Source organism: Triticum urartu, chromosome 7A (assembly GCF_056163025.1).
Source record: "Triticum urartu cultivar PI428250 chromosome 7A, HENAU_Tu73, whole genome shotgun sequence".
Taxonomy (NCBI): Eukaryota; Viridiplantae; Streptophyta; class Magnoliopsida; order Poales; family Poaceae; genus Triticum; species Triticum urartu.
This window is the reverse complement of record NC_141879.1, coordinates 219076375-219092614: the sequence shown is the minus strand read 5'-3', so window position 1 is coordinate 219092614 and position 16240 is coordinate 219076375. Positions and strand designations below refer to the sequence as shown.

The window sequence follows — 16240 nt, the reverse complement described above, 5'->3', positions numbered from 1 at the left end:
CTTTAAGATTGGAGCGGTAGAGCGGGGGACTCCGAACAGGCCCTCACCCTCACACTCACACTCACACCTGCCCACAGCACAACCCGTTTCACTTCAGGCCGCATCGCCGAGCGGTCTCCGGACGCGGTCGGGCAAATGACGCCCGTGCCCAGGCCTCACGGCGCACCTCCACGCCCACCCCGGGGCCTGACCCGTCATTTCCCACGCCACCCGTTTTTAGGAATCATTCCCCGGTACGATACCCCCGCAGAAAGGCAGAGCTCCCCCCTCCCCAAAAAAAGCGAGACGACGGGACGAGACGGCGCGAGCGAGACAGACAGACAGGAGGCCGAGGCCGAGGCCGCGCGACCCCCCAACCCAAGCAAGCCCTAGGCGACGAGACGCGACCGCGACGGCGGCGGCGGCGAAGGCGTACCCCGCGTCCGCGTGCCCGGATTCGGGCCTCATCCGCTCGGCCCGGCCATGTCCACCAAGAGGTAACGCGGTTCCCCCGATTCGATTGTGTGCGCGCCCTGTCTCGCGCGGTTCTAAGCGTGGATTCGGTAGCGGTAGGGATTCGCGTGCGGCGGTGTCGCGTGCTGGCTTCCCGCAGGGGGTGCCGCTGAGCCCTGGATGGATTGAGCTGCGTCGAGCTTGCCTGGGTCTTCGTTTCGAGAATTTTGCCTGGGGCTTAGGATTTGGGGGTAGCCGGAGGTGAGGACACGCGTTTCGTGCTTAGTATTGGGGGTTGAGCTTGGCGCCGAGATGTTCCTCCGCGGTAGAGGCGCCCACGGGAGTAAGTAAGCTGATGTAATGTGATGCGCTTTGACACGATGCGAGATTTTAACTCCCCGGAGCTTCGATTATGCCTCCATTCCTGTCGTTGCGTTACCATGTTCACATCCTCCATCTGTAGCGCTCTTTGTCCCGCCGCTTTGGGTGTGGTGGGAAAGCCTACCTAGAGTCCAGTTACTTCTTGTTTGTTAGCAGCTGATGGTATCGATGATAGTATTACGATTCTGCACGATTTAGGGTTTCAGATGGTACCCATTGGGAAAAATGTTTTTGGATTGTTATATATGCTGTTATCTGTGTAGATTGAATTCGAAGAACTGATTTCAGTTCGATTCGATTGTGGTGTATATGTTACCTCTTGGTTCTACAATCACAAGATTATTCTTGGGGACGGGTTCCGAGGATTTAACAAATCATTTTTTGTGGGTTTGCGACTGAAAGTTCAATTAACCTTGCTGTATGTTGTGCATACTTAGTGGTGGGTGAATACTGATGCTGACGCGGGAAATGTAGTGGGAAGTTCTTCAAAATCAATGGTGACGATGTCTTTGATTAATAATAGTGACATCCTTTTTGTAAGTATGCTGAAAGCAACGAGCGTACAAATTTGGAGCACAGAAGGAACTTAGGTAGAGCGATAAGTACTCCCTCTGTTCCATATTAGTTGTCGCTGAAACGAATGTATCTAGACGTATGTCAGTGCTAGATACATCTGTTTGAGCGACAACAAATATGGAGTGGAGGGAGTATGTGTTTGCATAGCTAGGGCCTATGCTCCTTAGATGCAAATTTCTTCACGAACTACTCCCTCCGTTCCAAATTAGTTGACTTGAATTTGTCTAAATACGGATGTATCTATACTTGTTTAGTGTCTAGATACATCCGTGTCTAGATAAATATGGGTCAAGTAATTTGAAACGGAGGGAGTATATTCTTATTACGCTCTCCATTTAACTTGTAAGGAGTATTCTCCTGGAACCCTGTTCTCTTGTCCTGTATAGCAAATACTTACTGCTGTTAACAGAAAAGGTAAAAACTATATGAAGTGTGAAAAAAGGGGAAACAGAGATTTAACCTAATCTTAGCCTCTCTCGTGAGACATAACTTCAAATTCTTAACTAAGTTATCTATCTAAGCATTAACTGCTGCAGCATTCTTTACCATCAGTTTACATTTTGCTTAGAGAAGCAATATTGGGCAGGAGATTGCTCCCGAAATTCCATTTTTTTCTACTGTCAGATTATTTCCTTCCTGAGATGGAACTAACAATTTGATAGTTAGCTTACATGTCTTTTTGTTCTGACTGATCTCCTTCAGGGTTCTTTGCAAGTTCTTCATGCATGGTGCTTGCTTGAAAGGAGAGTATTGTGAGTTCTCCCACGACTGGAGTGACCAAGCAAATAATGTAACGTGTTTCTATGGATGCGGATCTAGTTTCGTTGCCAGACTTCACAATGCATATCTTGTAGCGTTCCTTACTATGATGCTTGTTTGTGCAGGTTTGCACGTTTTACCAGAGAGGCTCATGCTCTTATGGTAACCGTTGCAGATATGACCATGTCAAGGTTTCTCGTAACAACCCAGTGCCTCCACTACCATCATCAAGTATCGCAACACGTAATTCCCCAGTTCGCCCGCCACCATCATCAAGTACTGCGACACATGTTGCATCTACATCTCCACAACTTTTAAGTTCTGGACGTCCTCTTCACTTGGGACACCAAACAAATTCAAGCAACCAACGGCAACAGATATCTATGGATAAGCTGGCAGTTTCTGAAAGTAAGCCTGCATGGAGGAATGAGGTCCAACTTGACAGTGTATCAGAGGATGGGATTGGCTGGTCATCCATTCAAACTGCGCAAAACCAAACTTCCATGAAACTTGCTGATATGCCAATTTGTTCTTTTGCTGCTGGTGGTAACTGCCCGTATGGGGAAGAGTGCCCTCACATGCATGGGGATTTGTGTGCGTTCTGTGGGAAAATGTGCTTGCATCCTTATCGTCCTGATGAGAGGCAGGAGCATATCAAGCTATGTGAAAAAAACCACAAGCGTCTTGAGGCTTTGAAACGTAGCCAAGAAATAGAATGCAGTGTCTGCTTGGACCGTGTGCTCTCAAAGCCTACTGCTGCTGAAAGGAAATTCGGACTATTATCTGAATGTGATCATCCCTTCTGTATTTCATGCATAAGAAATTGGCGTGGCAACTCTCCTACATCTGGTATGGATGTGAACTCAGCACTGAGAGCTTGCCCAATATGCCGCAAACTTTCGTACTATGTCATTCCAAGTGTTCTTTGGTACTTCTCGAAAGAGGAAAAGTTGGAGATCACTGAAAACTACAAAGCAAAGCTCAAGTAAGATAGGCTTGTCCTGTTTTGTGGTCTTGTGCCCCAGCTTATATAAGTAAAACTAGAATGCTACAAATATTTCAGTCATTGAACTCATCCATACTTAGATGAATGAGCCGTATCAATTTACTACAAATGGCACTTCTAGTTATCTTGCCTCACGTGTTCTTATTTCCTTCTCTTTTGAATATTCAAGCCGATATGTTTCATGGAAGTGATTTAACATGAACATACTATGCTCCTTAGTACTTGATTATCATTCTACTGTCTGACCTACAAGTATACCATTGCAGGTCAATAGATTGCAAGTACTTTGATTTCGGAACGGGCACTTGCCCCTTCGGGACAAGCTGTTTCTACAAGGTGACATACTTCTTACATTCTATAAACATGTGAATACACATCTGCCTGCCCTATCCATATAGTTTGAGTTCACTACCAGGCCAGCTCCATCCCATCGCTGTTGGCAGTAACTCGTTTATTCGGAACACTGGTAGCTAATAATAACCCTCTCCTCTGTCTGTTGGTCTACTGGAAACAACCCAATTTACTTTGTTTTGATTCCAAGAGTCTTTTGTGTCCTCTCTAGTATTATCATCAGTTATGCACTCCTCAGTTACCACTGCTTAATAGTCCTTGTTAGTTATTTGGTGGATAAAGATTGGAATGTGTAGACCATGGTTGGAGTTTATGTTATGTTCAAGTTTGCATGTGTTGTAGGGGATATGATATTTGATTTCTTGCCGATTATTTTCCTAGATAGCTTCATTTAGTGTAGAAACTGTGGATATGATTGTTGTAGCTTGCAATGTTAATTGATCGGTCTTTCCTCTTATTTGTCTTCTATTTTTGACTCAATCTTGTATCGTTTATGTTTTGCAGCATGCTTACAGAGATGGCCGCTTGGAAGAAGTCGTACTGCGACATCTTGATTGTGATGATGGAAGTACACTTATTGCTAAGAACATTAGGTGTGTGTTATCTATCTGTTTTATGCAGTCTGCATATTTTACTTCTCCTTATTTTTCTCCTGTATTGCTGTCACATTCTAGGTTGTCAGACTTCCTCGGCCGGTTGCATCTTTAGGGACCTGCTGCATATATATCGAATGTAAGTTCTTTTGGGGGGTATGCAACCAACTCAATTATACTATTTTGGTGAAGTCACGTGCAAGTAATGCCCATTTTCCATCGTTATTGTCATTTATTTGCTGTTGTGGGAGATAGTCATGCTGCTGTTCCACTGTTGGAAAAGGCAACACCTAGGAGGCACTTAGGCACGCTTGAGCGCTAGGCAATGACAAAATGCCTTGCCTAGGGCATAAGCGAAACTCTAGCCATGGCAAGTAAGAAATTGTCCACTCGAGTGAAAAATCGTGTCATACTGCACTGACAGACCAAATTGGCCATATTCCAATTGCAATAGCTGGTAGTTTACTCACATATATTCTCCAAATCGATATCGATAATATCCCAAATACAACATGGTAGTCAAAATTGTACGTCTGCCTAAGGTTGCGCCTAGGGTGCTTAAGCACCACCTAGGCGCTAGGCGAAGGTCAACCGCCTTGCTTACGCCTAGCGCTTTTTCCAACCTTCCACTGATCAATTTCAGTGCTTGTAGTTATGTTCGTATTTCCACTGGCTGAATTGATTTTATCGAACTTGTGCAATCACGACCCCTGACATTCACTAACAGCACTGCATCCATTCTTCTCTTATTTTTTTGTTGTTTTATTTCTACCAAACTACTCTTATAATCAGTTGACTAGAACAATGTCCATGCGTTGCAACGGGATATAAATATTCTAGTAAGTTAGCTTGTGATTTACCTGTCAATAATAATGCGATTGTGTAAATAAATGTTCATCGAATTCTGACCGTGAATTACCTTATATTTCAATTAGAAGTTTGGTAAGTAAATTAAAGTGAAATTGCTTCAGAAGGTAAGTAATTAAAGTGATTGATTATCATATACATGAAAGGTTGGACGAAGAGATGGTGTGAAGAAAGGTGAAATGGTAACATTACGTACTTTTTAAGTAGTAGAGTTAAAGTGAACTGGAAAATTTGCATCCAGGCATCAATCATTCTGAGATTTCGCTGTCTACAAAATATTTGCAGTATTCCGAAGACATCAGTTTAAATCGAGGCATCTTGGAAAACTGCTGCTTTATCTCCAATTTATTGGTGGTTGCTTTGTCGCCAAACATACAAAGGCAATCCTTTTGTGCTGAAAAAGCTATCATTCCTGTCTCATGCATAAACTCTTACATAACCATTTGTGCCTAACTTCAGCACTGCTCGCTAATGCAGAAAATTCGAAGTTCGCTGCCGGATACCTGGATGACCTTGTAGCACTATTGACCAGTGAAACAATGGAAAAGAAGTTATGCCGCGAGTATGCTTGAAAAGTGAAAAGAAAAAATTACAATAATTAGAACTGCTGAAACGCCTTTCTGTATGCACTTTGTGTTGCTTCCTGGGTGGTCACCAGTGATTCGGTAGAACGTTACCTGGCCATTGTGCGAACGACCGGTGTGTAATACTCATTTCCAAACTGCCATTCCCCTGTTGAGGAAGGCTACCGCACCACCAACTGGTGAACTGAGACCGTTTGGTTGGTTGTATAACGTGTACGCTGGAGGAAAAAGGAAAAGAATTCAAAGAATATGCTTCATACTTGATGATATGAAGTTTGATTGGTCAGATGCTTGCCCATGAAATTTGGTTGGTCATGCAATTTTATTAGTTTTTTTAGCTCATGATATAAGACCAACAATTCCGCTAGCTCCACCATATTTTTGTAATGTGAATTTTGCATTTTCTTGTGTAACGCAAGGGATCTTGGACCAGATGCTCCTGATCTTGGTCATGGAACAAAAAACTGTCCATTCTCAGCATACGACGTCCTCCCTGAAGGCTGCGTAACGCCTACCAATCCCATCCCAAGCAAGGCGTAACAGTGAGGTATAACGCCTAGCAATCCCATCCCAAGCAAGGCGTAACAGTGAGGTATATCAGTATATGTATATGTCGTGCGCCATAACGATGGAGCTCAAGCAGCTTCAAAATAAACTATCCGCCTGTGTTTTTTGCCTCCCCTTCCTGTTTTACTGCTCTGGCAATTCACCACCACTAAGGCTGGTCATAGTGGAGAGTATGTTACTAGTCTATATTACCATCTTCATAGTGGGCAGTCTCATATATGTGGTAACATATGTCTTTATTCATTACTTTGTAGACTCATTTTGTATTTGGGAAACGCTATGTGATGGTAATATATTATGTTATTCTATTTGTCTCTCTCATTAACTACGTGCCATCTCACTATTTTTGCTTATGTGGCATCTATGTTACTACCTATATTAGAGCATCTCTAATAGATTGTATGTTAGTCTTGTTGGTAAAATGTCCATGTCATCAACCAACAAGCTATCATACAACCACTTCAATAAATTATACTCCCTTTGTTTCTTTTTAGTCTGCATATAAGATTTAGTCAAAGTCAAACTGTGTAAAGTTTGACCAACTTTGTTGGAAAAAATATCAACATCTACAATACTAAACCTATATGGTATGAAAATTAATTGCATGATGCATCTAACAACATTGATTTCATATTGTGAATCTTGATATTTTTTTTATAAACTTAGTCAAAGTTGACAAAGTTTGACTTTGACCAAAGTTTATATGCAGACCAAAAAGAAACGGATGGAGTATGTAAGCTATCCAATAGATGATGAGAAAATAAATGTGGTTGCTCTCTATTTCACCTTGGAGCTTGTGTAAAGGTTGTTGGTTATTTTAAATACAACTTTGCTCTCTCTCTCTTCATATTTATTACATGTCACATCATCACTATGTCCTAGGTGACAAATTTACCAACATCTATCTTACAGCCGTTGGAGATGCCCTTGCTGACCAGCCTAAGGCTAGCCGGACCTATCATCTTCGTCAACGCACCCTTCGCCAACCGAGCAACACCCCGTGCACTGTAGTCCTTTCCAGAACCACGTTGGTGTAACTGAAATTGAACCCCATCTTACTTTCGAGGGGCAATGACAGTAGTTCTGCCTTTTCATATTAGACTAGTAAGATGCCCGTGCTATGCTGCTACGGAATCACAAATGATCGGGTAGGAATTCTTTACTAATAAGTATCAGGAGCCTATTGAACAATAAAAGGTACGGTGTACCAAGACATCAATCAAAGTGATGTTATATTGTTGATAAGTACACGCCGAGCGAAATCTAACATATGTTTTCCGACCAATGAACCCCCTCGCCCAAGCCAACCGTTTTATTCTAATTTGAGCAGTGCTATGCAAACGACGGTCTGCGGACGATGTTTGAACGACAAGCCTTTCACGCCGTTCATTCATGGCAACAAACGGGCGCCAACCACACGATGGGCCATCGTGCAGTGATCGTCCATGCAATTCATCGTGTGTAGAGCAGTTCCGTTCTAATTTTCACCTTGCAGAAGACTTGGTGTTCTCCCTACCCAACTTTCTACATGATGTCCCATATTGAGGAGGACAGAGAGCATGCAACAATAAAAAAATTGTCCACACACATTTGGCAATTGCGATGACCCCAACCAGCTTTTTGTTAACACATGATCTATCTCTAGTCCAAACCCCATTAACCGCTACAAGAATCTGCATATGCCACCATGAAGAGAAGTAATATTGTAGACCCATTCATGCTTAGTTACATACCTTGGGCATCTATGAGGCCTTGGAATCATTCAGCAAACATAGAACTTGTCAAAGTGCATTACTATCAGGATTTAAAATAGAGACCATCCACCTAAAAACGGGTAGTAAAGCGAAAATTCGAATCTGAGCCCGAGCTCATCTGCACCTGCGCTCACGAAAAAAATCAAAATAAATACTAGAAAAATTCAAAAAATTCCAAAAAAAATTAGGGTGGTAGACAATTTGATGCGTGAGGTACGCTCCAATTTTCAAAACATTTGAACTTCTGTGCAGCTCTCAGCAAAAAAGACAAAACGAAGGTCTGTAAAAATGTGTACTGTTCATATACTGTTCTGGTCTGATTTGTCTTTTTTGCTGAGGGCTGCACAGAAGTCCAAATGTTTTGAAAATTGGAGCATACCTCACGCATCAAATTGTCTACCACCCTAATTTTTTTGAATTTTTTTGAATTTTTCTAAAAATTTTATGAATTTTTTTTGACCGGGTGCAGATGCACCGGGCACCAAAACGCCGCTCTCGTAGTAAAGCAGCAACTCTGAACTATTGAAACACTAATTTACAAATTTTTAAAGCTCACCTTCCAGATAATTCGAATAACCTGAGGATATAATTACTCGTGCATGAGCTTTGACATGGTTAAGCATGTTGAGCATACAACTTCCTCTAATGGTACTGTGCAAATTTACACTTCTATTATCCGAAACTTTGTGTATATGCAACTTACCGTATTTCCCTGATTCTAGCCCATGCAGAATTCTCTGAGCAGACTGTTAAGCCTCTTAAACAATCTTTTTCCCTGTCTCACATCAGGTAATTGGCCCAAGTGATTATAAATTATTAAGCTAACGATTAGTCTATCGACTAAGCAATATTGGGAATGAAATTATATCAACAGTTTCAGACCCGAAGTTGAGCAAATAAGCAAATCACATAAGCAATATTGAGGATGAAACATATGTGCGTGCACCTCCCGACGGATGGAATCACATCGGTGAAGTGTGGAGGTAGAACACAGCAGCATTGGCAGGGACAACACAGTGCACTGTGCCAGTGTTATTGCACTACCACTTGCAGCACGTATCCCTGGAAGCGAAGAATTAATACGGAGCGGCCTCGTCATGGCAATATGTACAGTTCAGAGCTTGCAAATGCTCGTCGGAATAAACACGGGATACCCTTTGTCTCCCGCAGACGCCGTTGTTGTCCGTCACCAGGACCGCAGCTCGTCGTCCTTGGCAACGGCAGCCTGGACATCCTACCGGGGTGGCCCGGAGTGCAGTCCTGGGCGACACGGCCATCTTTCCCGGTGGGATATCACTGAGGGAGAAGCCTATTAGATTTAGGAGTAAATTTGATACTCTCTTCGATCCAAATTATTTGCTGCACACCTAGTTCAATTCAGTACTAAAGTTATACTAAATGCGCATCAATTAATTTGGACTGAAAGAATACTATATGCCACTACAAATTTTCAGGCTTTGAGAATTGATATCACTATTTTGAGTATTTTTCATATTTTAAAACATGCAACTACAAAGTTTTATGCTTTCAAATATGCCATTGTATACCGATTGAGGCCATTAGGGGACAATAAGGAATCCCTAAAAAAAGACAAAAGGCCTTTTTTGATTTAGAGGAATTTCATAGGAATTCTAGAGGATAGGATTCTTATAGGATTTTTTCCCTTTAGAGCCCTTTGGTTCATAGGAATGGATTTCTATTTTTACATAGAATTGGTTTCTATCCTCCACATTTCATAGGAAAATAAAAAAGAGCCTAGACTCAATGGAAAAATTCCTTTGGTGTTAACCAAATGACATTTTGTTTCCTATTCCTATTCATAGAATTTGAAATACATGTCATCTCATTTTCTATAAGATTCCTATTCCTATGATAATCCTATCCTATGAACCAAACAAAGTATTTAGGAGATGCAGGGACGGAAAATGCCCCTTGAACGTTCGCTCGCTGCCCATTGGGACGTTCAAGGGTGGCTTAGGACGGCAAGCAGGGTTGCCTGGTGCATGGGGAGCGGACGCTAGCGCCAGAAGGTCTGGAACGCCCCCAATGGATTTCCTCTCATTTCGTCCCAATCACTACTCCCGGTCGCCGACTGCCGACTCCTCCGCTGCTCCCGACCGCTGCCTGCTATGCCTCCGCTGCGCTGCTGCCGGCCGTCCCCTCCGAGTTGCTCCCGACCTCTATCTGTCATGCTCCCGACTGCTGTCTGTCATGGCTCGATCGATCTCCATCTCCCGAGCGCCCGGCGCTGCTCCCGCTCAGCACGTGGTTCACGCCGACGAGGTGGAACCGGAGTGCCCATCGGCACTGCCTCTCGGCCACCACGACATCCGTGCCGGGATCATCTTCCCCGACCCTGATGACCGCCGCCGCACACGAGGCTCCTCCCACGGCAACGATTCCGGCCGACATCGGGTCCGCGATGACGCAAGAAGTGCGTCCCCGCCACAAGCACCTCCTCCCGTGAGCCGTGTTGGCTGAATTGTGTCATCTCCTTTGACTCTCCGTCCATCGTCGTGTTTCGTTCTCCTTCTCCGACAGTTTGCACGGCCAGATCCAGAAGGAGTGATGTTACAGGGGAGATCTTAAGCCAAATCCGATTTACTACGTGATGCTCACCCAACTCAACTCCAACGTGGTCGCAGGGAAAGAGAGGGGAGGGGCCGGCGGCGAGGAAACTTGGAGAGGTTCTAGAATAATCGATCTCATGAGAGAAACCTCTAGAATAGAGTTATTTACCCAAAGTTACTACATTTGAGGCTAGGGTAACAACTTAGTACTACATTTGTGCCAGGGCACAAAAAACTATCAAAATTGCGCCTAATCTGTAACGCGGAGCACTGATGCTCAGATTTGGTCGCAGAAATAGCGGATCTGACCAGTGGGGCCAACCTGTCAGGCCGATGTGGCATGCCTACATGGATAAATTTGCTGAGGTGGCCGAAGGCCCCATCTGTCAGCCTCTCTCTGATTCCCCCCTTTCCCCCAGGCACCTTCTTCTCCACCAACACGACACAACCAGCCAAATCCGCCGCCGCCGTTGGAGACTTACCCCGGCGAGCCACCCCACCCCGACGAGCCTCGTCGCTGCCCCAGCCACTGGCCCGCGTGGATCCAACCCCAGACACACCCCCAGCCCTTTGTTTCGCCTGGATCCGGCGAGGATCCACCCTATCGCCCAAATTGTAGTGGATCTCGTCGGAGCTCAGGGTGCGGCAGCTAAACCTTGCGCGAGACTACGGGGACTCGGGGACACGCACGCTAGCCACGGTGCGCTCGGCGGTGCGGACAGCAAGACTTAGAGACGTCGCAAATCGTGACTTCACCATCAATGGCGGACGACGGGGCGGTTTCTCGCGGACAACCATGCTAAAGGAAGTGTGGATTCGATTGGATGCCATATAGAGCTTCATGAGGAAGCGGAGGATCCGAGGAAGGTAGGTGGAGGCTGGGATACGCCAGAGTGGAAGATAGTGCAGCGGCGCTCGTCACCGGAGACGGTGAAGAAAGAGCCTGTGCCGGCGATTCCGGGTACTTTTCTGCTGATTTCTTAGCAAGGGGGGATTGGGGACTGAGGGAGGGACCTCATGGAAAGAATGGAGGAGGTAGGGACACATTACAGAAAGAGATTGATGCCTCGTGGTCGTCTTCCCCGAGTCCGGTCACTGCGAAGCTAGTAATCCCGTACAAACCAGAGAGCCCCTACCTGATTCGCTCCTCCACACGTAGTTTTTCTTTTAGAATAATACATCCAGAAGAAGTAGTTGGGGGGCTGACAGCGGGACCCGACATCCAACTCAGCTATTTGAACACGTAGACATGCCACATAGGCCTGACAGGTGGGTCCAATTTGTCAGTTTTGCTGTTTTCGGAAGCTTATCACACAATCAGTGCTCTCCGTTAGTCGTTAGACGCAAAGTTGGTGGTCTTTTGTGCCCTGCCTTGAATGTGGTATCAAGTTGTTACCCTAGCCCCAACTGTGGTGGTTTTCGGTAAATAACTCTCCAGTATCCTGTTTTGGTCGTTGGCTCTGTACAACATGCCTCGGTCTCAATCTCAGCCGTAGATTCAAGATCGGACGGTATATACGGCCCGAAGGCAGGCACACCATCACCACCAACTCGCTTTTTTATAGGAGTAGAGAAGAGGTAAAATGGGCCGAGGTTCCGAGGTATCGTAGAGTTTCAAACACCCACAACAATACACTCTCAGAACTAGAAAAACATAAGGCCGCGCTTGGATTAGGTGTAAAATAATACGGAGGTGTTGTGTTTACAGGTGTAACTTACCGGCCAATGAGCAATTGCCACAAACAACTTAGATGGGAAGAGTTTTTCCCCGAAACTAAGGACCCCTCCCTCTGGCGGCGGCGATTAGGGTTTTGACGTGGAACACGACGGCGCTCGCTGATCTCGTCGGCGAGGCGCGCGGGGCTTGGATCGGGCGCGATGGCATCATCTCAGCCTGTTGACGCCAACCAGAAGGATGGGGGGGAAGGGCTCCCCTCGGTCAGCAAGAACACATCTGGAAGAGGCGCTGGGGAAGCTGGATATCTCTGAAGAAGAAGCCACGCCTCTGGTTCTGGATGATCGTGTGGAAGGAGGCCCGGCGAAGTGGTTGCTGGCAGGCAAGATCTTGCACCGTAATCTGTACCATATCCAGACGATCACTAACGCCCTTTGCCCGGCTTGGGGCAACCCAAGGGGACTACAGTTCCGATCTGCTGGTCCTAACATGTTTGTGGCTGAGTTTGAGAATCAACGAGATAGAGATCGAATTTGGAGTGGATCACCGTGGCACCTGAACAAAAACACTGTGATTCTAGCGGAGTTTGAAGATTGTATGAGGCCGGATGAATTGAAATTTGACAAGCTCCAAGTGTGGGCTAGGGTTTTAAACCTCCCATACAATCTTCGTGATGATGCATGGGCTGGACCTATTGCTAGACAGATTGACCCCAAGGCGCAGCTAGCAAAGTTTGATCACATTGGGGGCTATCTGCGGGCTAGGGTTACCATTGAAGTGGACAAGCCTCTAAGAAGGTGGGTATTAATTGACTCGGCCAGGAGGAAGAAGGTTGATCCCTATGATATTCAGTAAGAGCAAATCCCTTACTTTTGTTTCTCCTGCGGCCGCCTTGGACACTCGGAGCTGCACTGCCCTACACCGGGGACCCCAGATGCAAACGGCGACTTGCCGTTCGGGGCCCAGCTGAGGGCTGCCGACGAGTCCAAAAAACCAGCCACTAGTTACAACTCTTCCCGGAGCCAGAATTCAGAGCAGAGCAGCAAGAACAATACTAGGAATTCTTGCTCTAGGGAAGACGCAGGGGTAGAGGTAAATTCATCTGTGAAGAACAGACAGCAGTATAAGAGGAAGGAGGGGCCGAATCCAGTCTACATACCAAAACAGCAGCTCCTCCTTACTTCGGGCCAGGACGAACACAACAAGGATTCAGAAGACCCAACCACATCTGATGGAAAACTGGACGACAAGGAGGGGGATGGGAGAGAGTTTGCACGTGATCCAAAGAAGAAGAAGCCTACACCTGAAAATTCAGCAAAGACCGCGGCGCGGTCCTGCCCGTCCCAATGAGATGCATGAGTTGGAACTGCCGGGGGCTTGGGAACCCCGAGGCAGTTCGAGAGCTTCGCAGTTTAGTGAAGCAAGAAGGACCCTCTCTTCTCTTCGTCATGGAGACAAATATTAGAGGCAAGCGTGTTGAATTTTTGAAATATGGACTAGGTTTCAGTGGCTACTATGCAGTCGACAGTGAAGGGTTGAGTGGAGGTATTGGTCTGTTCTGGACAAAGGATGTTTCAGTTGAGCTGAAGAATTTTAGTATCAGTCATATTGACGTGATGGTGAAGGACTTGAATCAAAACTCTATGAAGTGGCGATTCACAGGATTTTATGGCGCTCCCAGAGTGGAAAACAGACATCATAGTTGGCGCTTTCTGCGCACCTTATTCGGTATTCCACACTCGGCGTGGCTGTGCATGAGGGACTTCAACGAGATGCTTTTCGCATCAGAACACTTCAGTAGAACACCCAGGCCGGAGGGGCAGATGCGAGCTTTTCGGGAGGTTGTAGATGACTGTATGTTACAAGACATTGGATGGTCAGGCTGTGCGTACACATGGGATAACAGGCAAGCAGGCCTGTCCAATGTCAAAGCAAGGCTGGATAGAGCCTTTGCAAATGAGGAGTTTGGGCAACATTATGAGTATATCCGAGTGAAGCATCTTGTGGCATGTGAATCGGATCACTGTTTTGTTGTAGCGGATGTGCAAGCTTCTCTGCCGGGTAGATCTCAGCATACATGGCAGTTTAGATATGAAAATGTTTGGCAAACACACAGGGATTATGATCAGCTTGTGTCAGAAACATGGCGTGGTCATGCTCGTGCCCCGGGACTGCAAGGTATATCAGATTCACTTGATCTTCTCAGGCGCACTCTTGGTCCATGGGGAGCAAAGGAGTTCGGGTGCCTCACACGTACGGTGAGACAGCTTCAGAAAAAGTTGAATAAGCTCCGGAGTGAGTCTGTTGGACATGGCCCGACAGATGAAGAGAAACGTACGGTCACAAAACTCCGGGAGGCTATGCATCAGGAAGAGATATGGATGAAACAACACTCGCGTGTCCGTTGGTTACGCGAAGGAGATCGTAATACATCCTACTTTCAAGCACAAGCAGCAGTGCGAAAACGCATAAATAGAATTGCCCATCTCAGGCGCCAGGACGGCTCGGTTTGTGCAACAGAAAGAGAGGACAAGGAGGAAGTGCAAGCTTTTTACCAGAACTTGTATGAGTCCCAAGGTTTTTATGATGCTAATAATTTGTTGAACTTTGTTCCGGTGAAAGTAACACATGCTATGAATGATCTTTTGAATAAACCATATGATGCAACCGAGGTGAGGGAGGCTCTATTCCAAATGGCGGCCTCCAAAGCCCCGGGCATTGATGGGTTTACGACGGGTTTTTATCAACGTCACTGGAGTGTTATCCAGGAGGACGTGACACGAGCAGTTTTGGATTTTTTGAATGGGGGTGACATGCCTACCGGACTTAACGACACTTCGATCACTCTTATTCCCAAGGTACGGCATCCACAGACAATTCTCCAATACCGCCCTATAGCTCTCTGTCCAGTTCTGTATAAGATTGCTGCCAAGGCAATCACTAATCGCATGTGGAGTATTATGGATGAAATTATTAGTGAAGAACAGAGTGACTTTGTTCCTGGACGCTTGATCACCGACAATGTGTTAGTTGCATACGAAACTGTGCACACAATGAAGCGGAGGAAGAAGGGGAAGAATTATTCCAGCGCTGTCAAGCTTGACATGATGAAAGCGTACGATAGAGTCGAATGGCACTACCTGGAGGCCATCATGTTGAGATTGGGTTTCTCTATGAGTTTTACTAGACTCATTATGAAGTGTGTATCTTCTGTCAGATTCTCGATTCGGGTCAATGGGGAGCTTCTTCCTTTTTTCACCCCTTCGAAAGGTTTGCGGCAGGGAGATCCCGTATCACCATATTTATTTCTAATTTGTGCAAAGGGCTTATCTTCTTTGATCAAGTCATATGATGGGGGATATATTGACAGGGGGATCAGAGCTAGCTTCATATCACCTTGGGTCAGTCATTTATTGTTTGCAGATGACAGTCTTATATTCATCAGTGCAAGTGGACAAAGTGCGGACAGATTGAATACGATTCTGGAGATGTATGGCAATGCCTCCGGACAGAGGGTTAATAGAGACAAAAGTGCTATTTACTTCAGTACAAACACCCCTGATTCGGTGCGGCAAACAATCAAGGCGATGCTGGACATTCAGGTTGAGGCCTTTAGCGAGCGGTACCTGGGTCTTCCTACTGCTGTGGGGCGCATCACAAGTGAAACTTTCGACCACATTGGTGACAGGGCTCGAGGGAAGATGCAAGGGTGGTCTGAACATTTATTGGCATGTGCAGGCAGAGAGACATTGATGAAATCAGTGGTGCAATCCATATCAACGTTTAGTATGAGCACTTTTCTTCTAACCAAGAAGGTATGCAAGAGTGTTACCTCCCCAATGCAAAGTTTTTTTGGAGCAGCTCTCTTGACAGGAAGGCAATGCATTGGGTCTCATGGGAACAATTGACAACGCCAAAGTGCAAAGGGGGCATGGGCTTCAGGGACATGCACCAGTTTAATCTAGCTATGTTGGGCAAACAAGGGTGGAGGCTGCTAACACAACCAGATACATTGTGCTCAAGGGTGCTAAAAGGACGGTATTTCCCGGAAGTTGATTTCATGGATGCTACGCTGCCCAAGTCAGCTTCCAAGACTTGGCGGGCGATTATGGCGGGCAGGAAAGC

At 45.8% G+C, this 16240-nt stretch overlaps 2 protein-coding genes across 8 annotated transcripts; both read left to right on the top strand.

Moving 5' to 3' along the window:
- Window positions 1-237: 237 nt before the first annotated feature.
- On the top strand, window positions 238-5835 carry LOC125518447 (E3 ubiquitin-protein ligase makorin). 7 transcript variants are annotated; one of them, XM_048683284.2, is made up of 9 exons: window positions 239-476; window positions 2092-2179; window positions 2274-3133; window positions 3421-3490; window positions 4010-4098; window positions 4180-4237; window positions 5112-5147; window positions 5251-5345; window positions 5443-5835. In XM_048683284.2, the coding sequence occupies exons 1-6, from the start codon at window positions 463-465 to the stop codon at window positions 4211-4213; spliced, it is 1155 nt and encodes a 384-aa protein (XP_048539241.1). In that variant the 5' UTR covers window positions 239-462; the 3' UTR covers window positions 4214-4237; window positions 5112-5147; window positions 5251-5345; window positions 5443-5835. The 7 variants fall into 7 exon arrangements, with proteins under 7 accessions (XP_087387855.1, XP_087387852.1, XP_087387853.1 ...); XM_087531729.1 differs by having other exon boundaries at window positions 238-476; window positions 4010-4237; XM_048683282.2 differs by lacking the exon at window positions 5112-5147.
- Window positions 5836-13563: 7728 nt separating this feature from the next.
- Window positions 13564-15902, top strand: LOC147959089 (uncharacterized). The gene is made up of 4 exons (XM_087532455.1): window positions 13564-15230; window positions 15333-15385; window positions 15539-15737; window positions 15854-15902. Exons 1-4 carry the CDS (start codon window positions 13564-13566, stop codon window positions 15900-15902), a joined length of 1968 nt encoding a protein of 655 aa, XP_087388581.1.
- Window positions 15903-16240: the final 338 nt, after the last annotated feature.

Excerpts from the sequence above, each read along its gene's own strand:
- LOC125518447 (XM_087531726.1), top strand. Across the intron at positions 2,180-2,273 it reads GGAGTGACCAAGCAAATAAT|GTTTGCACGTTTTACCAGAG; the intron begins GTAACGTGTTTC and ends TTGTTTGTGCAG. Across the intron at positions 3,134-3,420 it reads AACTACAAAGCAAAGCTCAA|GTCAATAGATTGCAAGTACT; the intron begins GTAAGATAGGCT and ends ATACCATTGCAG.
- LOC147959089 (XM_087532455.1), top strand. The coding sequence starts at position 13,564 with ATGGAGACAAATATTAGAGGCAAGCGTGTTGAATTTTTGAAATATGGA. Across the intron at positions 15,231-15,332 it reads AAGCTTGACATGATGAAAGC|ATTCTCGATTCGGGTCAATG; the intron begins GTACGATAGAGT and ends ATCTTCTGTCAG. Across the intron at positions 15,386-15,538 it reads TTTTTTCACCCCTTCGAAAG|ATGACAGTCTTATATTCATC; the intron begins GTTTGCGGCAGG and ends TATTGTTTGCAG.